General features: G+C 43.9%; 2 protein-coding genes across 3 annotated transcripts in view; both read left to right on the top strand.

The window, feature by feature from the left end:
* Positions 1–3,281: 3,281 nt before the first annotated feature.
* TMEM169 (transmembrane protein 169) lies at positions 3,282–15,659 on the top strand. The gene is made up of 3 exons (XM_060152161.1): positions 3,282–3,340; positions 10,396–10,791; positions 13,194–15,659. The coding sequence occupies exons 2-3, from the start codon at positions 10,521–10,523 to the stop codon at positions 13,814–13,816; spliced, it is 894 nt and encodes a 297-aa protein (XP_060008144.1). The 5' UTR covers positions 3,282–3,340; positions 10,396–10,520; the 3' UTR covers positions 13,817–15,659.
* Positions 15,660–21,021: 5,362 nt separating this feature from the next.
* Positions 21,022–24,426, top strand: part of XRCC5 (X-ray repair cross complementing 5) — a 100,249-nt gene continuing 96,844 nt past the window's right edge. For both annotated transcript variants that reach the window (XM_060152160.1, XM_060152159.1), the window contains exon 1: positions 21,022–21,082. In XM_060152160.1, the coding sequence (XP_060008143.1) occupies positions 21,062–21,082 (21 nt within the window). In that variant the 5' untranslated portion in view covers positions 21,022–21,061. The remainder of the gene's footprint in view (positions 21,083–24,426) is intronic.

Here is a 24,426-nt window from a genome sequence, read left to right as displayed (position 1 = left end):
AGCCCCGCCCCACCCCGCGCGGCCGCCTCAGGGGCTCTCTATTCTCCCAGCGCAGAACCGCTCCCCCAAGGCGGCGTCCTTACCGTTCAAACTGTCCGCCTGCCTATCTCCCCGGCACGTGTAGGTGAGATTCTTTGTTCCTTGTGTGTGTGTCTGTGTGTGTGTATGTCTGTGTGTGTGTGTGTGTGTGTGTGTGTGTGTGTGTGTGTGTGTGTGTGTTATTTCGATGCTTTGGGGAAAGGGAGGAAGACAAAAAGCGGGATTGTGCTCTATTTTGAAAAATTCAATCCTCAGTGCTATAGCTCTCACGGTTAATTAAAATTAAATCTCCAGTGCATCTGGGTAAAGAGAGGCTGCAGCTCGGGAGCCTCCCGTATTGCCTTCTTCCTTGCTGCGCCCGCCCGCATTGGAAGTCCAGCGATGCTCTGGCTCCAGCTGCTGTGTGCAGCTGGCTGGGAAGGAAAGGGGCAACCTTAGCTGAGGACGGAGAAATCCGGCTTCATCCTCCGGAAGGGATGGGAATGGGGGGGGGAGGGGGGAAATACAATTGTAGTTATCCAGAGAACCAAGATAATAAATGATTTTTAGAAAAAACTCAAGCCCACCTCCACCTCATCTCCCTCTCCTCACTGAGGAATGAAGGGAAGAAGGAAACTTTACCAGATTTGAGATTTGATACATTTCTGCTGGGCTGCATAAATTGATGAGTCCAAAAGATCTTTCCTCGAAGGGTGTATGCTTCCTGCAAGAATGCATCTGTAGGTGTGTGTTTGAGATCCTACCCTCTAGTTCATTCCTTATGCAGGGGAGCGAGCCTCCTGAGGATGGGGGAAATTTCTCATCCGTGTTTTGGTGCCCATTAACAGTGATTTATTATTCAAATGCTCCATCTTGCTTCCTGCTGTCAACCCACCAGAGTGGGATTACACCTGGACTAGCCTGGGGAGACTTTGCCTGAGAACTTGACAAATCTAGGGAATATGTCAGGTGCTGTGGTCTTAACAATCCAGGCAGGATCATGTTTCTAAGTCTGTTGTCAGAGTGTTGCAGGAAGGGGGACCCTTTCCAGGGCCTGAGAGTGGGCTCTTGTCTAACACTGGGAAAAGAATTGTTGGAGGAGACACATGTGCTGACAAAGCAAGAGATTTTATCGGGAAGGGGTGCCCGGGCAGAGACCAGTAGGGTAAGGGAATCCAGGAGGACTGCTCTACCACGTGGCTCACAGTCTCAGGGTTTTACGGTGATGGGGTTAGTTTCCAGGTTGTCCCTGGCCAATCATTCTGACTCAGGGTCCTTCCTGGTGGCTTCCACATCACTCAGCCAAGATGGATTCCAGCGAGAAGGAATCTGGGAGGTTGGTAGGACATATGGACTGATGTCTCCTCTCTCGTTTTGACCTTTCCTGAATTCTTCCAGCTGGCGGCAGCTTGTTAGTTCCGCGTTCCTTACCAGGACCTCCTGTTTAAGATAACTCATGCAAGTGGTTACTCTTGAGCCTGGCCAGGGTGGGTGGTTTCAGTCAGTGGTTCCCCTAACAAGAGTACTGTATTTTCCCCAACAAGATATTAAAATAATGTAAAAACAAACAAATGCCATCATTCTTTTGTTGGGTCCACCACTGAGTTAGAGTGAATTGGAAATGGATCTGGTTGAGAGTGGAATCAAACATCACTTCCTCCCTGTTCCTCCATCCCCCTGCCCTCCTCTGACCTCCTCTGAGAAACACCTCCCCCTCTGTCTTTGTTGCTGACAGATTCCAATCAACACTGCTTAAAGAAGGGAAGCTATCTCTTCCACTTCTCATTTGCTGGATAGTTTATCAAGGAATCACTTCTACTAACTCAGTTCTAAGAGGTTTCTTATTCCGAAAAATTCCAGGCTTTCTTTCTTGGGAGGAAGGAACAATTTAAATTTCTTTCAAAGGTACTTTTCTTGAAGATCTAATTAAATGTGATTTGTGACCTGGTCTGGACTTGGGGATTTATGGAACTCTGCCAGGGCGGGTCAACATGGGCCTGGCTGTAACTGCAGCCTCTGTGTGGTGGCTGAGTGGCCTCAGAGAGGGATTCTGCAGTCCTCCAGTGAAAAGGTGACTGGACTGGCTTCAAGCCAGTTTTGCTTGCTGAGGATGGCAAGGAGCCATTCCTCAGCCTCAGGGAAGCTATGAGCAGTCAGAAAGCTCATTTTCACAGTCCAAAGAGAGCCTGTGATTAAGGGAGATGTGGAGTCTCTTCAAGAGATCTTTCGTTAAAAAGAAAAAGGCGTGTCCTCTCTGCCCCTGCCTCTGACCTCAGTCAGGGTTTGAATGTCTGCTAACCCCGAAAGGCCTGGAGGCACAGGAGTAGTTCTGCCTCTCGAAGGCTCTTTGTTTCCAGATTTTAGCTCTCACTCTTGGTTGAGCCCTCCCTTCTCAGGGCATCCGTGCCCTGCTGCAATGACTGTCCCTTTGGCCAAATCAAATACTACCTGGCACTCTGCATCCCTGCCCCCTTTGTCCTGGGGAAAAAGGCATCACCATGGCTGTGATCTTGCCACATTCCCACTCTGTCATACCCCTTAGCACTCCCTCCATTCATCTTCTGAGATGCTCTTGCTTCTCACCCATCTTCCACCCCTCCCCCACCCCATCTGCCTAGTAACTTCATTTTCTCCCCTTCAGGAAGCAGCTGCTGGCTCAGATTGACAGGGGCCTGTGGGATTCTCAACATTGAGACAGAATCTCGGTGCTGAAGGAATATCAGTGAGGCATATCTAGCCCCGCCTGCCTTGATGTAAAAGCAGTCCTGAGCCAACTTATATAAGTAAGATTCTTAACCAGTTCACAATATTCAGCCAATATTTATTGAGCACGTGTCTATTCTAGACATGGGGGTTACGGTACAGTGGACAAGATGGTTAGGTGTCCCTGCCTTGGTAGAGTTTATGTTCTAGGATGTACACATGTTGGTAGTTGGGGGTGGAAGGAGTATGTGTGCCATGAGAGGTAGGACAATAAATAAACAAAAGATCAGACAATAAAGATCAGATCTAACCGCCCTTACACTAAAGCTACTCAATCAAGCTCCTTATACCCAGCTACCTTCACTATCGGGAAATATTTCCTCTGTAGACAGTCAGATGCTCCCGAGATGATGAACCAGCCTCAGTATGGGAGCCTTTCAGGACCAGGAGACAAGAGAAATGCTGCTCACAGGACCACAGAGGAAAAGGCTGCAGCCTGACTGTGCTCACAGTCAACCACAGCAACGGGCTGGAAGCTGCAACTTCTAAGCTGCCATCCCATCATCGTTCCAATCACTCGATACTGGTCTGAACCAAATTTCCTTTCATCTTTGCATTGGTGAGACGGTCTCTCTGGGAGTGGCTAATAGTAATTTTCAGTGGTAAAATGGCAAACATTTTATTTCCTGGTGGCCTAGCACCTCTAATGGTGGCAAACCAAGATGCTAATGGGGGAGTTTGGCCACCCCAGACAGGTGATGTGTAGCCCTCTGAGTGACAGATACACAAGTCAGAAAAGAACTGGAAGAACAGCAGGGCTGGAGCAAGGCACAGCTCACTGTAGTAATCGTAAATGAACTTGAAAATGATGATTCTTTACCCACTTAGCCCCGGTTCAGGTGCCCTGGAAGAGGCAGATGTGTTAATAGCAGTGAAGGTGCAAAAAGTCAATTCCTAATTGTACTTAGTTAAACCAGTGGAGCAGGGCACCCTAATTTGGAAGCATTATAAGCCAGAGACAGCAGAATGGCAGCCTATCTATGATTTGTTTTGGTTGTTTGTCCACGTGGTAATTTATTTAAATTTGGACTAATTGCAGTAATTAAAATCAGGAACTTTCTCATGAAATTTCAGGCAACCCATACCAAATGGACCTGAATTTCTCTATGAAAGCAGTTGGCTTGGTGGGAAGAAGAGAGGAGAACAGTAACTTGCTATTTCAGATGAGACCTGAGTGAGCTTTATGTTTACCACAGCCCCCACCATTCCCTGTGTCCAGTTGCTAAGGCTTGGTGTCATTGCCATTTATTAGCTTTTTCCAGCCACTCTTCATCCATATATGTTACTTGCCTCCCTGCAATTAATCTGAGAGCAGAGGCTTCAAAACTCCCTGGCTTCTCCACCTACCAAGCCCACAAGTTCTGCTGAGTATCTGGGTGGGTTTGGAGAAGGCCCTGGATCAGGTGTGCTTCAGTGACCACCTAGGAACAGAGAATCATGAACAGACTCCAGGGAAATCATGCCTGATGCTGAGAGGTCCATGAAGCAGCAGTGAGCCACCACTGTGGAGGTGGGAGTGGGAGTTAGTGACAAAGTGACAGGATGGGAGCAATGACCAGACTTCCTGCTGATGACTCAGCTCTACCAAGGCACTACACCTGGGTAGGTAAGTTCATTTTGTGGTGTTGTGAGTTTGGGGGTGTTCACTGACTGCTTAAGACCTGTTGGGTTTCTTTTAATAAAACTCTAGAGGAGTACATAGGCAGCTAGTGTGATTGAAGCGTTGGAGTTATTCATGAGGGAGATGGTATAGCCTAGGATGGCAGGACAGGGAGAGGCCAGATCACACAAGTCCTTAGGACACATGAAAAGTTTGGATTTCATTTTATACCAATGGGAAGTCACTGGAGGATTTTAAGCAGAAAACGGCCTGATTTTATGTATGGTTTCAAAAGATCTTTCTAACTGCTAAGTGGAGAATTGATTTGAAGACAGCAAGAGTAGAAGCCAGAAGATATGGAGCATTTTTAGAACCTTAGTAAGAGATGATGGCCTCTTAGACCAGAGTGGTAGCAATGAAGATGGGGAAAAGTGGTGGATGCATTTAAGAATTATCTGGAGAATTTTCTGCAAGGGTGGCTTAAAACCAGTTATTTTATGCGTAAGTTCCAGAGTCTGAGTATATACTTTAAAACCTATTTTCCCCCCCAGAATGACTGAGGAGTCAGAGCTAATGGTGGATTGAGGTTAACAGTCTGCAGTATCACATTCGTTAATAATCTTTGGACTGGGGGTGGAGGTGGAGGATGGGCGAAGCCTACCTTCCAGGAAAAAGAGCAGAGTTCTGTGTCTTCTCTTAATTCTATTGACTAAAACCTTGGAAACTAGAGAAATTTTCTTCCTACCCTCTCTCTTATGATATGTAAAAGAAAGGAGAAATGTTCAAAACCTGCTTCGCAGCTCAAATGCTAACAGCATAATAAAGTGTACAGAAATGAGGAAAATAATTAAGCCTTCCTCTCTTAACCCTTGTTCACATCATATTTACAAATAGGCATTTTCCCTTCCCCTTTGCCTTACCGGGTCAACAAGTACGTACTGAGTATCTGCTACATGTCCAGCCCTGGGGTTTTCCCATTAGAGGTAAAGAAGTGTAAGACAGTTCCTGACTTCTAAAATTTTATAATCTTCAGTAGGGAGATGAATGAAAAATCATGATGCCATTCATAATCGGTTCAAGATGATATGAAATGCTGCATAATTAAGCATAAGAGAGTATGGTACAGATGACAAATACTACTGGAATACAGAGTAGGAGAAGGCAGAAGAAAGGGATTGGAAACTAACATCTATGAAGCATCAACTCATACTAGGCATTGGACACTCGAACACTCATGTCATTCTCACCTCCCTCCTACAACAACAGGATTGGGGTCGAGGAGAGACATGTAGGCTGGGGTGGTCACAGAAGGGAACATGAGTGAGTGAGTCTCTTGAGCCAGGCTTGAAAGAGGTGGAGAAGAGTGAAGAAGGTGAAGGAACCGACATAAGTAAATGTGTCAACCAGTCATGTTATGGGGAATGGGAAAAACTGCTGTGGAACCCTAGGATGGAGCATGAATATGGAGAGCCTCAAACACCAGGCAGACCCCTGTGATATATTTTAGTCAGAAATGGCAAGATAGTGATGATTACTGGACAACATAAAAATATCTTGTGTCATTAATCACCGTTTAAAACGGTAGAGGAAGAATTCTGAAATGGAAGGCAGAGGAACTTACGTGGAGGAAGTAGTGTAGGGGCTGTATCCTAGCATATGGTGGTAGTAGAAATGGAAATGAACACATTACCAAAGAGTCCATAGGAATGAGTGGCAGGACTTAGAGACTGATTAGTAATAGGGACATAGGAATATATCCTTAATATAGGAGATGGCTTCATCAAAGACAGCCCTAGAGGTTTAAGTATAAAATCTGGGGTAAATGTTGGCAGGCAGCAAAGCATGGTAAATAAAACATGGGCTCTGAAATTAGCAAAGCTGAGTGTGAGTCACAGCACCATTACTATGTAACCTTGAGCAAATTACTGCTCTGCATGGGGATAATAATAGTACCTCCTTCCTTGGTTTGCTGTGAGGATTACACAATAATGATTATTGAAAAGCACTTAGAACAGCACCTAGCACACAGTCAACATCCAGTAAGTTTTAGGTATTACTATTATTAAGTCCAGATGTCCTCATCGCAAAATAGTGCTTGTTCTGTTAGGAATTGTGCACGTTAGGCTTAACTCCAGTTCTCTCACTTCTTTATTTAACATGGAAGAGCTTAATAATGTCAAGTGAGGACATTAGAACCTACTTTATCACAGAAAGCTCCTGTATTCTGGATCTTCCCATTTTTAGAACATCATGTGCTCTTAGAGACGTCACCAAATGAATTTCATAGTCCAACAAGCTCCATGCATAAGAATGTGAAGGTAATGGTACTTATTTTGTTCAAACAGGCAAAGTCAGGCTGTGAAGATTTAGTGAAACCTTAATTCCACCTGTGGGCGTTTTCAATTCTGTCGCTGAGCACCTCATTTGTTTCAGTCACTGGGCTATGTGCCCAAGATACAAAGGTGATAAGACCCAGTACCCACCTTCCATCCAGTGGGGAAACAGGAAAGAAAATTAACAATTAAAGGATGAAGGAGAAGTATTTAGGTGATGCTTGGACAATGGAGGAGAGCTACCTGCTGAGAAGGTTGCTCAGACTTCGGGGAGTTTTGCCATTTAAAGAAATGTGATAGAGTCAGTCTTGGTACCTGGTAATACAGAAGGTGCATCATATTAAGACGTGGAATTTGCTTCAAACTGAGTGGCATTTAGCGCCTAGTTAGATTTTTGTCTGTTTCATAATCCTCCTCATTCCCCACCCTGCCCTGACTGGGCCAGTCCACTAAACGTTGGGGCCATTTAATACAAATAAGAGGAGAAGTTTTATTGTTTGGGAGACAGAGACACGAAAGAGTGTGCAGGTGGCCTTGAAAGAAAGGAAGTACTCAGCACTGAAACAAAATGAAGATTTGAGAATTGGGAACAAAAGTAACAAAAAGCTGGCATCCTGGAGTTACTGAGGGTAAACAGTCTCCGGGTGCCTGGGGCAACCGAACTGTGAGTAGAGTCTGCTTACAGTCTACTACAATTCTCAATTATAAGTACAGTTATTTGGAAATTAGGACATTTGTTTGGTAAATAATTCAGAAACATTTCATATCAGTAGAAGCTGCCACTGTTCTCATTAAAGAAAGGTATTTAACAGTATAATTGACAATAATGTTATATAACAATGGCGCCACTTGCCTCCTCCACTAAGTTTAAAACTGGGTTTGTTAAAAGCACATGAGGGACTTCCCTGGTAGCGCAGTGGTGAATTTGCTTGCCAATGCAGGGGACATGGGTTCGATCCCTGGTCCGGGAAGATCCCACATGCCGCGAAGCAACTAATCCGTGCGCCACAACTACTGAACGTGCGCGCCTAGAGCCCGTGCTCCGCAGCAAGAGAAGCCACTGCAATGAGAAGCCCACGCACTGCAGTGAAGAGTAGCCCCCGTTCTCTGCAACTAGAGAAAGACCGTGGGCGTCAACGAAGACCCAACACAGCCATAAATAAATAAATTTTTTTTTTTTTAAAAAAGGCCCATGAGAGTATTCTGGCTAATAAATAAAGAAGAAATGAGAGAAATAGAATGTCATCATTTTTGTAACACCTAATGAACGAATGGGTCTGGCCGATAGTCATCAATGGCTACTAATTTCACGGAGTCAAGCAGATATTAGCTACCTTCTGATGGAAATACAAAACACCATCTATAACATCTTGCCAAAACAACCAACCAACCAAAAAAAATTCTAACCCAAATCTGAGTAAGCCTCTTTATTTAGCTACCAATTTATAGGAAATATGTGGTTCAGAGGAACATACTATGGGGGTTGCAATCCTCAAGATCTAGGCTATGAGAATCTGCAAGGTAAATGACCTTTCTTTAACAAATAAATAGAAAGGAAAAGGAAAAAAAAAATTGGTTGGGGAACATATGGACCTGTTCCGTCCAATATAGTAGCCAGTAGCCACATGTGGCTATTTAAATTTAAATTGGTTAGAATTCAATAAAATTTAAGATGCATTTCCTGGGGAATTCCCTGGAGGTCCAGTGGTTAGGACTCCACACTTTCACTGCCGAGGGCCCAGGTTCAATCCCTGGTCGGGGAACTGAGATCCCACAAGCTGCTCAGTGTGTCCAAAAAAAAAATAATAATAATAATAAAAATCATTTCCTCAGTTGCACTAGACTCATTTCAGGTGCAATGGCAGAAAGTTCTATCGGACAGCGCTGCTATAGACAGAGGTGTGCGATCTGTTTCCATTGCATAGATCTTATTTGAATCCTAATTCAAGAAAATAGAATTTAAAGTTTTAAACAGGGAAATTTGAACTGACCAGATATTTAATGATATTAAAGAATCGTTTAAATAATTAGGTGCGATAATGGTATGGTGATAATCTCTTTTTAAAAAGAGAGTTCTTATATGTAAGAGGTACATGCTGAAAGAGATACAGATGAAATGAAATGATATCTGACATTTGCTTTTTTTTTTTTTTTTTTTTTTTGCGGTACGCGGGCCTCTCACTGTTGTGGCCTCTCCCGTTGCGGAGCACAGGCTCCGGACACGCAGGCTCAGCAGCCATGGCTCACGGGCCCAGCCGCTCCGCGGCATGTGGGATCTTCCCGGACCAGGGCACGAACCTGTGTCCCCTGCATCGGCAGGCGGACTCTCAACCACTGCGCCACCAGGGAAGCCCTGACATTTGCTTTTAAATAATATGAGGAGATAAAACAAAATTGGCTACTAATATTTTGATTATTGTTGAAATTGGGTGAGAGGTACAGTAACAATTCATTCGAATTATTCTCTTTGCTTTTATAAATGTTTGCTACTTTCCCTAATAAAAATGTTCTCATTTTACATGTTTGAAACGTTCCATAATATAATAACATTTTTTTAAAAGAAGCAGACAAGCAGCTACCTGTTTTTTTGGCTGTGTTGGATCTTCGTTGCTATGTGTGGGCTTTCACTAGTCGCGGCGAGTGGGGGCTACTCTTTGCTGCAGTGCGTAGGCTTCTCATTGCGGTGGCTTCTCATGTTGTGGAGCACAGGCTCTAGGTGCACAGGCTTCAGTAGTTGTGGCAGCAGACTCAGTAGTTATGGCTTGTGGGCTCTAGGCTCACAGGCTTCAGTAGTTGTGGCGCACGGGCTTAGTTGCTCCGTGGCATGTGGGATCTTCCCAGACCAGGAATCAAACCCACGTCCCCTGCACTGGCAGGCAGATTCTTCACCACTACACCACCAGGAAAGTCCCGCAGCTACCTGTTTAAATGCGACTGGCTGGGTATTTGCTAAGTGGCACCTCTTTAGCAATAGCACTCAAAACATTCCGTTCCTCTTAATGGCTCCATGTACCAAAAACACAGACCGATCAACTTCTTCCTTAAAAGATGTTGTATAGACTCTCTTCTCTCCCACCTCTTTTTACCTGGAGAACAAGAGGAGAAAAGTGTTGCATGAAAAGTGTGCATTCTTTCCACTGGTCTCCCAGAAGGTGATAGTATGGATCCCAGCCGTTCTGGGATCTTGGGCCAACAAGAAGCCAGGAGACAAGTGTCTTTATAGAATATCAGAGAAGGCATGGTTAGTGGAGTTGTGCCATTGTTGGGTGGCTTGTTCAAAGTTGCATTCAACCATTTGAGTATAGTTGTAATGGCTGACCCAATAGCCAGAAGCCTGGAGTGCTGGTGCCCACCATAGCAATCTCCATCTATGGTGAGAGGAAGAATGGTCCTTAATCTGTCTGTAAGGCTTCCTCTCCCAACTTCCTTATACTTGGCATCCCCCAGCTAGATTGATGAGTTTTGCATAATATATGCAACACAAAATATGGCAACACAAATAATATTTTATTAACAATGATTCATTCCTGTAAAAGTATTTCCATAGCACTCCCAAAATAAACTTTTATGAGAAATAAAGGGGGGCAAAGGCTTCTGCCAAGTTGAGGACCACTTCCTAAACCCCTCTCCATCTCACCCTATTCATTCCCTGTTGATGATTTTGCTTTCCTATCTTTCAAGTGCAACTCATCGTCGGAACGTCTTTGCATAGCCCCATCCTGGAAGAAGCTCTGTGATGTGTGGATCGTGAGTTTGCTCAAGCAAATTGGACTCTTTACAAGGAATAGCTAGATTTGAAGACTAGGATGGAAGAGCCAGCACCAGTGGAAGGCCAGGGCCAGCTCCCAAGCCCCCACCAGGGCTCTCTGAGGAAAGCCATGGCAGCTGCCCTGGCCCTTGATGGGGAATCCACACTGGGTCGCAGGAAAAAGAAGAAGAAAGAGTCCCGCCCAGAATCTATTATCATCTACCGGTCAGAGAGTGAGAAACTGGATGAGGAGCCTGGGGAATTAGAAGGTGGAGATCAGCCTAAAGAGGAGGAGGGAGATGATTTCCTAGACTATCCTGTGGATGATGGTAAGTCTCTCTGGGGCCACCTACTTAAAGCCACAGGAAGGAAACCAAATGAGGATCCTCCAGAAGACAGACAGGCATTTGCTCACTGACGTACTTCTTATTGATACATTTCTTCTCGCAGTGTTGCAGTCTTCATTCAACAAATCGATAGTATTTGTTGAGCATTTATTATGTTCTCTTCTAGGTGATACAGAAGAGATCTCTGCCCTTTTGGAACTCCTTGTGTAATGGAAGAGACCGATTTATACACAAAAAATAGTAATACAAGACAACCATGCTAACTATTTAATACATGTAAGATAAAGAAACTAATATTTGACTTTCATAATAATCAGGAAAATGCAAATTATAACAATGAGTTATCCTTCACATGTAGGATGGCCAAAAATTGGGCAAAACATGATAACATCAATGTGTGGAAATCGATATATTCTCGTATACCTCATGTGGAAGAGGAATCCGCTTCAGGGAAATCTGTCAATATCTATTAAATTTAAAATTCAAAATATGCATAGCCTATGTCCAAGAAATTCTCAGTATCTACCTCATGCCCATGTGCGTAAGGAAGCATGTATAAGAATGTTTGTTGCTCTTAAGGAAACTGTGGAGTGTCCATATTAAGTGTCACTACACGGCAATAGATGGATGAGGTAGATCTCTGTGTCGATGGTCACCCCTAAGACATATGCCCACGGTGAACAAGATGAGCAATGCCCCTGCCTTCATGCAGTTTACCTTCCAGTCAGGGGAAGACAGACAGCAAAAAGTCAGCAGATAAGAGACAATTACAGGTAGTGGTATGGGTTCCAAAGACAGTAAACCTCAGTGATGGGAAGATGAGCAAGTGAGGGAGGCGGGTGGAGGGAAAGATTGCGTGGTTGGGGATGCCTCTCGGAGGAAGGGACGTTTGCTCTTGAGGCAGGCCCATTCTGTCCATGTACCAGCCAGGGGGCTAGGAGTCCACAGGGCCTGGGGGACATGCCAACCGAAAGCCTATACCCTCCTCCCATCCTCCACTTCTAGACTACACTTCACATACTAAGGACTGTGGACTTTGCTGTTTCACTACCTGCAATCTCACTGCTGGGATGGCCAAAGAGTGGCTGTTTGGTGAGGGTGGTGGTGATGGTAGTGATGATAGTGGTGGTGACGATGGTGATGCTGGTGGTGGTGACGATGGTGATGCTGGTGGTGGTGACGATGGTGATGCTGGTGGTGGTGATGATGGTGATGCTGGTGGTGGTGGTGGTAATGCTGGTGGTGGTGGTGGTAATGCTGGTGGTAGTGGCGGTGATGCTGGTGGTAGTGGTGGTGATGATAGTGATGCTGGTGGTGGTGATGGTGGTGGTGATGATGGTGATGCTGGTGGTGGTGATGCTGGTGATGGTGGTGGTGGTGGTGGTGGTGATGCTGGTGGTGGTGGTGATGATGGTAATGCTGGTGGTGGTGATGATGGTGATGATGGTGGTGGTGATGGTGGTGATGCTGGTGGTGGTGGTGGTGATGATGGTGGTGATGGTGGTGGTGATGGTGGTGATGCTGGTGGTGGTGGTGGTGATGCTGGTGATGCTGGTGGTGGTGATGCTGTTGCTGGTGGTGGTGGTGGTGGTGGTGGTGATGGTGGTGATGCTGGTGGTGGTGGTGGTGATGCTGGTGATGCTGGTGGTGGTGATGCTGGTGATGCTGGTGGTGGTGATGCTGTTGCTGGTGGTGGTGGTGGTGGTGGTGGTGGTGATGATGGTGATGCTGGTTGTGGTGATGCTGGTGATGCTGGTGGTGGTGATGCTGGTGGTGATGCTGGTGATGATGCTGGTGTATTTTTGTTGGGGAATGTGTGTATGTTGTGCGTGTGTATGTGTGGTGCCTGTGTGTGTACAGAATTTGGATATGAAGGCTGGGATGTCCACCAGCATATGAGGAGGACCCTCTCAGAGAAGCATGGGGTTAAGAATGAGGAGAGAAGAGGGGTGGGCTGCTCATCAGTATAACACACACACAGCACCACCTTTACACACAGTAGCTGATACTCAGAAACAGTATTTTCACAGCACTTGTAAACTAGAAATAAGGTCACTATGAAGTAGTGTCTGTGGTAGAGTTCCTCACTCCCCTCCATATCACAGACATGATAGAGGCCCAGAAAAGTGGAGAGAGAATGAGAAACAAGTTTAACCTGCTTCAGGGCCCTGATGTGAGAGTTTACCATGGGAGTACTAACCCCTCCCCTGAGGGAGACCCATTCAGTCCATCGTGGAAACACTGATTTCGTACCATGTCAGGGTGTACCGTGTCAGGGGCTATAATAATGGACATTCTTGTACTCAGCTCCAGTCTCAGAGGATGACACTCTGATGAAATGTCTACTCTTCTGATCTTGACTTTCCCCTTTTTATGCCCTGCAGGTATGTGGAACATGCCTGTGGACAGCCGCTATGTCACATTAACTGGGACCATCACCCGAGGGAAGAAAAAGGGGCAGATGGTGGATATCCATGTCACGTTGACAGAGAAGGAGCTGCAGGAACTCACCAAGCCTAAAGGGTCTTCAAGGGAAATGGCACCTGAAGGCAGAAAGGCCTGCCAGCTGGGAGCAGACCGTGGGCCCCACGTGGTCCTCTGGACGCTGGTCTGCCTGCCTGTGGTTTTCATCCTCTCCTTCGTGGTCTCTTTCTACTATGGCACCATCACCTGGTACAATATCTTTCTTGTGTACAACGAGGAGAGGACCTTCTGGCACAAGATCTCATGTTGCCCCTGCCTCATTCTCTTCTATCCAGTGCTCATCATGGCCATGGCCTCTTCCCTGGGCCTCTATGCTGCCGTGGTCCAGCTCTCATGGTCCTGGGGAGCATGGTGGCAAGCTGCCCGGGACATGGAGAAAGGCTTCTGTGGCTGGCTGTGCAGCAAACTGGGTCTGGAAGACTGTTCTCCCTACAGCATTGTGGAGCTGCTTGAATCTGACAATATCTCAGGCAATCTGTCCAACAAGGATGCCACCCAGGAGGTAGAAACATCCACTGTCTAAACTCCCAACAACTTACTTGATTCTCTGGTCTCAGTAGCCTGTATATCATCTTCCAATTTCAGAATATTCCTTCTTTAAATTATTCCTCCCCCGCCTTCCCCCGTACACAGTTCTTCTGGAAAATTTTAGCTCACACTGATCTGTCCTACCATCTTGTTGGTTTCCAGGAGGGCGGAAAACAGAAAAGCAATCTGTGCCCAGATAGTCCATCCAGTGGATAAACTCTTCTTCATTCCTTGACCTAAGATGACCATTTTTCTGAGACAAGGGAGCTCAGGTGTGTGTCAGTTCAGGAGCTTGGAGGTGTTCCTGGTGCCTGGAACCCAGGGGAGATGTGACTAAATGTGACAGGGAGAATAAGGAGGCTCACGGGAGACCCAAGTCCACCAATAAGATAATAGATAGGGATGGAGTGAAATATTTAAGAAGCAGGCTGCAACAGTGTAGCAGAATGTAAAGATATGTGTGTATCACTTAGATTTTGATTTATATATTAAATATAATTAAAATCCAAATATCAGTAGTTTAAACAAGATAGAGGTCTGTTTCTTTCCTGTATAGAAGAAGTCTGGAGGCAGACCATCAGGGAAATTGATGAAGTCATCAGAATCCCAGGCTTTTTTTATTCACCAACCCTCACTGCCTTTATCCTCAACACCCAGTGCTGACTACATCTCCAGTCATCATATCCCCGTTTCGGATAGAACAGAGGAAAGGGCAACGAAGAGCACATACACCCTCCTAGGCTAAGGCGGCTTCTCAGAAGGCCCCCTCAACGCTTCTTGTATCTCATTGGCCAGACGGTAGTCACATGACCTCACAAGCAAGAAAGCCTGGGAAATGTAGTCTTTTGGCCGGGCAGCTATATTCTAAATGTTTGGGTTCTGCTAATTTAAGAGACAAGGAAATAATGGCTATTTTGGTAGGCAAGTAAGAATCTCTGGCTCACAGTAATTATTTAAATACATTCAGATCCAAAACTGCGAGTACAGTTTTATTTATGTATGTATTTATTTATTTATTTAAGCCTAAATATTACACAGAGAATTTATACATAGATACTAGCTAAATATACTATGCATAAACCACACGTAGATATTAGCAACTCATGTATGTTGCAATTAAATATCTATAATGCCATGTGGTTTCAGGTTTTTTAGAAAGGAAGAGTGGATAGTTGAATACAATTATATCATAGTAGCATAGCTTTCTTCCCGGTAGTGAAGGTGGGCCTGTGTGGTGATGTTTAGTTTAATGTACAGATGAAAGACTGCAAAGGGAGGCATTGCATCTGTCAGACTTTCCCCCAGCAAGGTCAGCAGCCCCAAGCACAAGAAGACAGTTAGCTTTGTGTGGTTTGTCAAAACTCACTCAGAGCTTTCTTCTCACAGCAAACACAGTCTTTGCTGTGCTGAAAAGCTTGGGTCTTCATGGACGCTGAGGGTGTAAACCAGATGGGTCCAGATTAATAGATTCTGAACTTTAAAAAAATATTCCTGAGGGTCTCTTTCCAATTTCAAAAAAATCAAATCCTAAGATTTTGCAGATTTTGGAGGTTTGAGTCCTTATAAGAATAGCTGGTGCCCTATTCATGGTTCATGTCTCAGGAAGAAGCTGTTGAAAGAACTGCTGTGAATCAAACCAGACGGGTCAAGCAATGCTGTCCCACAGAAGGCCAGGACATTTGCCTGATGCACGGTGCTGTACTCCACCTTCAGAGGAAACCCCTCCTTTTTAAAAATAACTATTATTAGTTTGAGAAAAAAACAACAACTGTGTCCAACACGTTTGAAGATAATGTTGGTGCTCTCTGGTGCTTTTACAGAGATATAAACAATTGAAATGAAGACAAAGAAAATAAAAATAAAATCAGATTAACGTTTGCTCACTTTGTCTTTGAGTTTCTCCAAAATTGCTTTGAACGCTACAGTTTTCAGAAAAGGTTGAGCGTGGTGACTATTTTATATATGTATAATGATCTTAATATGGGTCCTTATGTCTTGACTCTTCCCATAGACCACCAATTTATGAGGATTCTGTTTAGCTGGATTTTTTCCACAGATCACAGATTTACCTAAGCTTACATTAGGAAGTTGCAGCCACATTTGTCACATTTTTTTCGGGGGTTAAGGAAACAAATGGCCAAGGCGAAAAACAGTCATGATTAGGACAAGGATAAGATGTCCCTGGCAGAATGAAGGAGGGTGGGGTCAGGGTAAGGAGCATGGGATACCTAGGTGAAGTTGATGTAACCCTCACCCTGATTGGGCTCGCCACCTAGTGGAAGAAATAGGCTCATAAAATAAAATCATTTCAAAAGGGCTCAGAGATGTATGTAAAAGCCTAGACCTGAGGAAGGAAAACTTAACCAAACAGACCTAAAGCAATCTCATCCTTGCTGTCAGCAAATACCTAGAGAATTTTAGAGGAGAAATTAGAGAGTTAAATGCCATACTTGAACATTCTGTTAGCTCATAGTTACCTACTCTTCATGGTGAATATCAGGAAGGAGGACTATGCTTTCCAATTGCTCTGCAGCCATAATATTCTGAGCTTGGTAAACCATGTCTGATCCAGTATGATGATGCCAATGTTCCCAAGCCATCTTGTCCATCGACATTAGGCAGCGCCCTTCATTTCAAGTCCAAGGGGACCAAAACCTCTGTTATCCATGATTTCTAATAAAACAAGGTTCTAAATCTTAAGAAGAACTAATTTTAGATGACTTGAAAGTTTCATTGTGTCATTGATACCAGGCCACCTAGGGCTTAAGTTTTACAGTGTTGCAAATGATTAGTGGCCAACATCAGAAATTTTACCCTCCTTGAATGTAAATTGGTGCAGCCACTATGGAGAACAATATGGAGGTTCCTCAAAAAACGAAAAATAAAAATAAAATAAAATAAAATAAAATAACAAAAAATAGAACTACCATATGACCCAGCAATCCCACTACTGGGCATATATCCAGAGAAAACCATAATTCAAAAAGACACATGCACCCCAATGTTCATTGCAGCACTATTTACAATAGCCAGGACATGGAAGCAACCTAAATGTCCATCAATAGAGGAATGGATAAAGAAGATGTAGTACATATATACAATGGCATATTACTCAGCCGTAAAAGGAATGAAATTGGGTCATTTGCAGAGATGTGGATGGACCTAGAGACTGTCATACAGAGTGAAGTAAGAGAAAAACAAATATCTCATATTAACACATATATGTGTAATCTAGAAGAATGGTATAGATGATATTTGCAAAGCAGAAATAGAGATAGACATAGAGAACAAACATGGATACCAACGAGGAAAGGGGGGGCGGTGGGATGAATTGGGAGATTGGGGTTGACGTATATACACTATTGATACTATGCATAAAATAGATAACTAATGAGAACCTACTGTATAGCTCAGGGAACTCTACTCAATGCTCTGTGGTGACCTAAATGGGAAGGAAATCCAAAAAAGAGGGAATATATGTGTACACATAATGCTGATTCACTTTGCTGTACGGTAGAAACTAACACAACATTGTAAAGCAACTATATTCCAAGAAAAATTAATTTTAAAAAAAGAAAATTTCCCCTCTTCGATTAATTTAATTACTAACATGAGCCTGTTGAAATACTTTCTAGGCCCAAGATGAAGCCACTCCTGCCTAGGTGCCACATCAGCAAACCAAAACTTAGGTCACTTTTGCATCCCTTTACATGTTCTGCTTGACCAGAAATGCAGTACAATCGTCCCTGGCATCAGTGGTGGATTGGTTCTAGGACCCCTGTGGAGACCAAAATCCACAGGGATGCTCAAGTGCCTTACATAAAATGGTAGTACAGCCGGCCCTCCATATCTGTGTTCTCCATCCTCAAATTCAATGAACCAGGGGTTGAATTTGATCTGCAGTCAGTTGAACCTGCAGTTGCCCAACCCATGCATATGGTGGGCCGACTGTATATCCAGTCAGCCAACCCCCAAACAGCAAGGCAGCTCGGGCTCTATACTTCTTTCCTTGTTCCTTCTTGCTCCAAACAAGCCTGACTATGTGGCCGCAGCCAATCCGATATTTTCTATTTTTCTCTTCCTTATTCGTTATTATCTATCCTGTAAAAGCTTCCTGCCTTTGTCTCATTTTGTTGTCCTTTGAATGGAAACAGTCTGTTTCATAAAGTGTTAAATAAAATTTGTATCATTGAAATTGTCTTCTTTAATCATTTTTAACAAGCATTTTACATGTTTTTTTAATGGTATTTTAAAATCACATAGAATATGGTACATCACCACTCACATCTTTCTGGGATATAAACTTTTATTTCATATTTGTACCACATTAAGATTTTAAACTAATTTTTCCAATTGCCCATATAAACATTGTTACACCTCTGTCAGAACACAAAGCCTGCACATTTTTATTTTGTATAATGTTCATGAATTCATCACTTATGTAGTTCACTCTCAGAGCAATATCAAACTCAAACACACTTCAGCAACTTCAATTGTAATTTCAAAATAAAATTCTTGACTTGCTTTTGTTAACTACTCTTAAGGGATGCATATTCTACACTACAGCAAGAGTTTAAAATATCCCTATTGTTTCAGTTATCTCTTGTTGCGTAACACGTAAAACTTGCTGGATTAAAATAACCGTCATTTGACTTATTTGCTGGTAATTCTGCGATTTGCTCAGCGCTTGATGGAGATGACTGGTCTCTACTCAATCTCTCTCTAATGCTGGGACAGCTCCCTTGGGGATGCAGCACCTACTCCCAAGATGGCCTCACTTGCATTTCTGCCAAAGTGGTGCTGGCTGTCATCTGGGTGGGCCCCTGGGGCATTGGTGCTCAGTGCTGGTATCAGTTTGCTAAGGCTGCCATGAGAAATACCATAGACTGGGTGGCTTAAACAACAGAAATTAATTTTCTTATATTTCTGGAGGCTGCAAGTTTGAGATCAGGGTGCCAGCATGGTTGAATTGAGCCTGAGGAGAGCTCTCCCCTTGGTTTTCAGATGGCTGCCTTCTGCATATTCATATGACCTCTTCTTTGTGCAAATGGCTGGTGGGGTTGTGAGCAGGGAGTCAGTGCAAGCACACTAACTCTCTTTATAATGGCACTAATCCCATCATAAAGGCCCCACTCTCATGACCTCTACTAACTCTAAGTACCTCCCAGAGGCCCCATTTCCACATACCATCACATTGGGGGTTAGGGCCTCAACATATGAATTTGGAGAGGACACAAACACATAACCCCTAATAGTGCTCCTCCACGTGGCTTCCCACATGGCTAGGTTGGGCTTTCATAGCATGTAGTCTTATGGCAGTCAGTCTTTATATATGGTATCTGGCTCCCACTAGAGTGCAAAAACCAAATCTGCCAGGTACTCTGAAAGCTTTGGTCCAAAACTGGCCCAGTGTCACTTCCACCACATTTTATTGCATTTTAAGCAGGTCCTAAAGCCAGCCCAGATTCAAGGGAAAGGGACTATATAAGGATGTGGATGCTGGGAGGCATGGCTATTGGGGGCCATCCAAATAATGATTTTCCTTTTCTTATTTCATCCATTTCCCTCATATGCCACAGTGGCTCCCATGCACTTCTCTTTCTGTCCAAAATGCCCCTTCTCCTCTACTAGCCATAGCCCATCACCTCTTATCTTTACCCTTTCCACCTAATTCTGTATCACACAAATCTAAACCAATCCTGAACTGACAGGCTGAAATGGAACCAAAAAAGTCAGAATCCTTTCGTTGTGGAGGAAGAAGGGAGTCGCCATTTACACTGTCACATTGGTAATGTTTGTCCCTCACCCTTGATTAATGGAGGCCCTTTGCCAGGAGAAGCAGTGCTTAAAGTCCATATCCATTCTCAACACCATCGCTGCCTAGCTGTCTGGAAGTGTATGATCCTAAAGACTTCTATAAGGACAGTGGAGAGATGCAAACAAGCACACGCACTAGAATTTAAAAAATTTTTCCCAGGAAACAAATCTGTATTGGAGGGTGTGTAGTGTGAGAAAGAGAGGGGGGAGGGGACAGAGAAAGTACAAGAGGAAGAGAAAAAAAGGGAAGGAAATAGAGACTAAACACAAGATAAAATCATGGGCATAAAGCATAGACATTGCCTTCACCATGGTGGGTCTCCAGTAATTCTATTTACCTGTCATATGAAAAATACTTTAAAAATAATATTTCAGCCTTAAAAGAACTCCTTGAATCGAAAACTAGATGAACCCTCTAGGCTCTGAAAGCACCGTCTGAAAGTGTCTGACTCTCCTGGCTTCAGTGTGTTTATAACTTAGGCTCCCTCAAGACCCCTCCCTCCTCATGGCCTCTCCACATCTTTCCAGCTGCAGGCCTGCTTTACCCAGGTCTGATTTTCAAGAGGGACAGAAGCTGATTGGACTTAATGTTCTAGGCTGGCAGACACTTTGCAGGTTCCCAGACCCTTCGTCCAGTCAGCTCTCAGCTTGTGGGTCATCTGGTGCAGAAAAGAGCCTTTTCTGTGTAAGGTTCAACTTGGACCTGCCTCCCTCAAAGAGTCAAGGGCTGCAGGCTGGACAGTTTCCTTTGAAAGGGGGTGGAGCGACTGTCAGGCACCGAAATTGATAGCTGCCATTTCTAGAACATCTCCCTAGATTCGTTTTCTGGAATTAAACTTCACTTCTTCCTTTCCAAGCTAGCGACGCTTCGAAGTATTGGGAGATCGTTAGCAGACGGTGTTTCATGCCTCCAGGCCTTTTTACATCCCATCTCCTTTCCAAGGAAGAATCTTCTTTCCACTTTTGATTGCCTGGAAAACTACTTTTCCTTCGGGAGTTGGATCTAAGGTCATCGCATCTGTCGTCTTTCATTATTTTTAGAAGAAGAAACAGAATTTTAGGGAAGTTAAGTGACTTTTTGGATTCATGCTCATATTCAGGGAAATCTAACTCCAGATATCTGACATAAAACGCTGTAGGCATTATTCTCAGTGTGAGAAAAGGGGAATGAATCTTTCGGAGAAATGATTCCTAACTCTAGCGATTTGGGAAGCCCGAAGACCACACAGCTCCTCAACAAGGGGAGAAACGCATGGGCTCTGCGCATGCTCAGAACGTCGACGTACAGTTTCCCCGCCCCTTCCGGCCTCAACGGAAAGCGGCTCTTCCTGCGGCCCTCCAGCTCCGCGTCCGGCGGAACTGAGCTTCGGCGCCGCAGGTTCCCGCTCGGAAGAGGCGACCAAGGCGCTTGCGGAATGTCAACATGGCGCGGTCGGGGAATAAGGTAGGAACATCTGTAGGCTTGGGCCTTGCCTGTGCCGGGGGTCCAGAAGCAGGAATCATGGGATCACGGTGGTGCCAAGGAGTGAGGAAGAGAGATCCCGGTGGTGGGCTGGATCAGTAGGGCCGGGGTCGAGGGTTGCGCTGTGAGAAAAGCTGGCGGTTTGGTGTCTTAAGGCGGGAATTTGAGCCTCGCGCACTCCCCACCCCCGCCGCCTACTCAGCCCTTCCATCCTCTCACTTCCTCTCCACCGGTCCTCATCCTGCTTTCCATCCCACTCGGACCTCCCCTCCGTACCTCTCTATCCCAGCCTACCCCCGATTCCTCCATTACTTCTGAATCTGGGTTTTAAAACCTGTGAGAATGGAAGTTAGCCACGAAACAAACCAATCCCAGAGGCCTGTAAAACTTCAGAGAAGGATTGAGTAAAATGACTTGAAATGTAAAACGTCTTATTACCTCTATAATAATCTAATATTTCGCATTTACTGCGAAAGCTTACTCTGGTGAGGCACTGATCTAACGCTTTATTCCGGTCTCATTTAATCTTCACAACAAGCCCATGAGTTGAAAACTTTTATCCCCAATTTACAGGTGAGAAAACCGAGACCTAAAGAAAGTGAAGTGATTAGCCCAAGGTCACCCAGTCCACAAGTGGTAGAATCTGAATTTGAACACAGGCTTTCAGCTTTCAGAGTCCAGGAGAATGTCTCTCTTGCTAGGAATCTATGACCCTCAGTGACCCAGGTTAATAACATGATCAATTTTTAAAATGGCATTTTCAATATAGGCAGAGCGTGGTAGTTGTCTCTGAAGGGTCTCTAGAGGGAGGTGTGTTCCAAGGACTTGTTCATTCATTCATCCATCCATCGGTCTATCCATCCATCTATTCAAAACTAGGCCCTTTATTAGGCATTTGGTATACAGATAAACAGGATAGGAGTTGGAGCAGCTGATCCCTAGTCTTCTCCACTCCCCATAGGGAAATGCTGATTAAAATGATTATGAACATATGCCACTCACCTCCTTTATTCCTTTCAGCTGCTGAAAACTTTCAGGGCTAATGAAGCAGCTGTTTATGGCAGGTGGACTTGCAGCAGAATTCTAATAGCCTGTATTGCTTCAGTGTTTAAATGAAGGGTTGCCATGCTGCTCAATTTCTTTCTCCTGGTTTTCTTCCTGCTACCAGAAGGGAGCTTGCGGTATTACGTAGACCATTCTTCTGCTTCCAGATAAGAACTTCCATACTGTGAAACCCTTTGATGCCATTTTTTGGATACCTGATTCCTGGCAAAGGACCTTTAGTCCTCTGATTTAGAGTTTTTTGTTCATAAAAGTAGCTTTTATGAACATATATTAAATAGGTGCAGCAGTGTATTTGGGGACTCTTAACTTTTTAAAGGTTCTTATGCTCAGAGCATTGAAACTATGGGATGTAAATTTTATTCTCAAAGGAATTTTGTAGTTTTTTACCACCCTTTCTCCAAACATACTATTTATAATCTAGAACTCTCTTAATATTAATGCATTATGTTTAATTCTTTGTAAACTAGGGGAAAACTTAAATAGTCTTTCCTTTCCGTGTTTTGCCTTGCCTGAGATGTAACCAAATTAGAGATCATCTATAACGTCCCTGATAGGAGCTCATCTAGGTTTTTCAAACAGTTTTAGGCTCAGGAGATCATTGCTTCATAAAACAGTAGCTCTTTCATTTATTACTTCTAAATATTATTTTTTCTCCCTTAATATGGTGTCAATCTGGTGTCAATCTCTATAGCTTCCATCTGTTTATCCTATTATCTCGTGGAGCTTTTTATAACACAGCTGTCAACTATTTGAGGATAACAGTCAGGTTCCTCTAAATCTTCTCGTCTGGTTCAAATAACCAGTTTTTCCCACCTGTTCCTTAGGTCACGTATTCTCCAGATCCTTCTCTAATCTGCTCATTTCATGTTCAGTTGTAATTAGTGTTTCTCATAAGATGTGATGATCAGAACTGCTCACCGTTTGTTAAGTGTGGTCTGATCAGTACAAAGCACAGGTGAGACTGTCAGTCAATGTCAAAGAATGTTAACTCTGGAAAATACCTTAGATCTCATCTAGTCCAACAACTGCTTCCTGCCTCCACAAATTAACAGTGAATTTAAGTTACATGCCCAAGAATTTAGCTACTTGGTGATAAAGGTGGGACTGGATCCCAGGTCTCCTGGGATCTAGTTTAGTTTTGTTTTTTTTTTAAACCATAAAACCTGTCTTTTCCTTCCTTAAATTTACTACACCATTGATAGGACTGAAAATATTTTGGAGGATGGAATGGGGTAGATGTGGGGAATGTACTCCTGTAGCCATGTCGTACTGGTGACATTTTATAATGTCATTTTATAATCCACCCTGAAATTGACTGCTATTTGTTCAGGTCTCCTCCAACCCAATTCAGTTAAACCTTGGTTGCCAAATACAGAACTTTACATGTATCCATTTTACTTTTAGTTTACGTTTGCCCTATTTCCTTAGTCCCCCTACATACATGATTGCTAGCCAGTGACCAGGTGTCTGTATTTATGTGGTTTCCTCTGCCTAAAACTGCCCTTGTTCACATGACCAACTCCTACTCATTCTTTTTTTTTTAACATCTTTATTGGAGCATAATTGCTTTATATGTTGTGTTAGTTTCTGCTGTACAACAAAGTGAATCAGCTATATGTATACATATATCCCCATATCCCCTCCTTTTTGAGCCTTCCTCCCACCCTCCCTATCCCACCCCTCTAGGTCGTCACAAAGCATCGAGCTGATCTCCCTGTGCTATGCGGCAGCTTCCCACTAGCGATCCATTCTATATTTGGTAGTGTATATATGTCAGTGCTACTTTCTCACTTCATCCCAGCTTCCCCCCACCCCGACCATGTCCTCAAGTCCATTCTCTACGTCTTCATCTTTATTCCTGCCCTGCCACTAGGTTCATCAGTACCGTTTTTTAGATTCCATATATGTGTGTTAGCATATGGTATTTCTTTTTCTCTTTCTGACTTACTTCACTCTGTATGACAGACTCTAGGTCCATCTACTTCATTACAAATAACTCAATTTCGTTCCTTTTTATGGCTGAGTAATATTCCATTGTATATATGTACCACATCTTCTTTATCCAGTCATCTGTCAATGGACACTTAGACTGCTTCCATGTCCTGGTTATTGTAAATAGTGCTGCAATGAACATTGTGGTACATGTACCTTTTTTAAAAATATAAATTTATTTAGTTATTTATTTTTGGCTGTGTTGGGTCTTCGTTGCTGTGTGTGGGCTTTCTCTAGTTGCGGCAAGGGGGACTACCTTTCGTTGCAGT

This window comes from Lagenorhynchus albirostris, chromosome 6, assembly GCF_949774975.1.
Source record: "Lagenorhynchus albirostris chromosome 6, mLagAlb1.1, whole genome shotgun sequence".
In the NCBI taxonomy this organism is placed as follows: Eukaryota; Metazoa; Chordata; class Mammalia; order Artiodactyla; family Delphinidae; genus Lagenorhynchus; species Lagenorhynchus albirostris.
This window is presented reverse-complemented; position numbering and strand designations above follow the sequence as displayed.

Excerpts from the sequence above, each read along its gene's own strand:
- TMEM169 (XM_060152161.1), top strand. The coding sequence starts at position 10,521 with ATGGAAGAGCCAGCACCAGTGGAAGGCCAGGGCCAGCTCCCAAGCCCC. Across the intron at positions 10,792-13,193 it reads AGACTATCCTGTGGATGATG|GTATGTGGAACATGCCTGTG; the intron begins GTAAGTCTCTCT and ends TATGCCCTGCAG.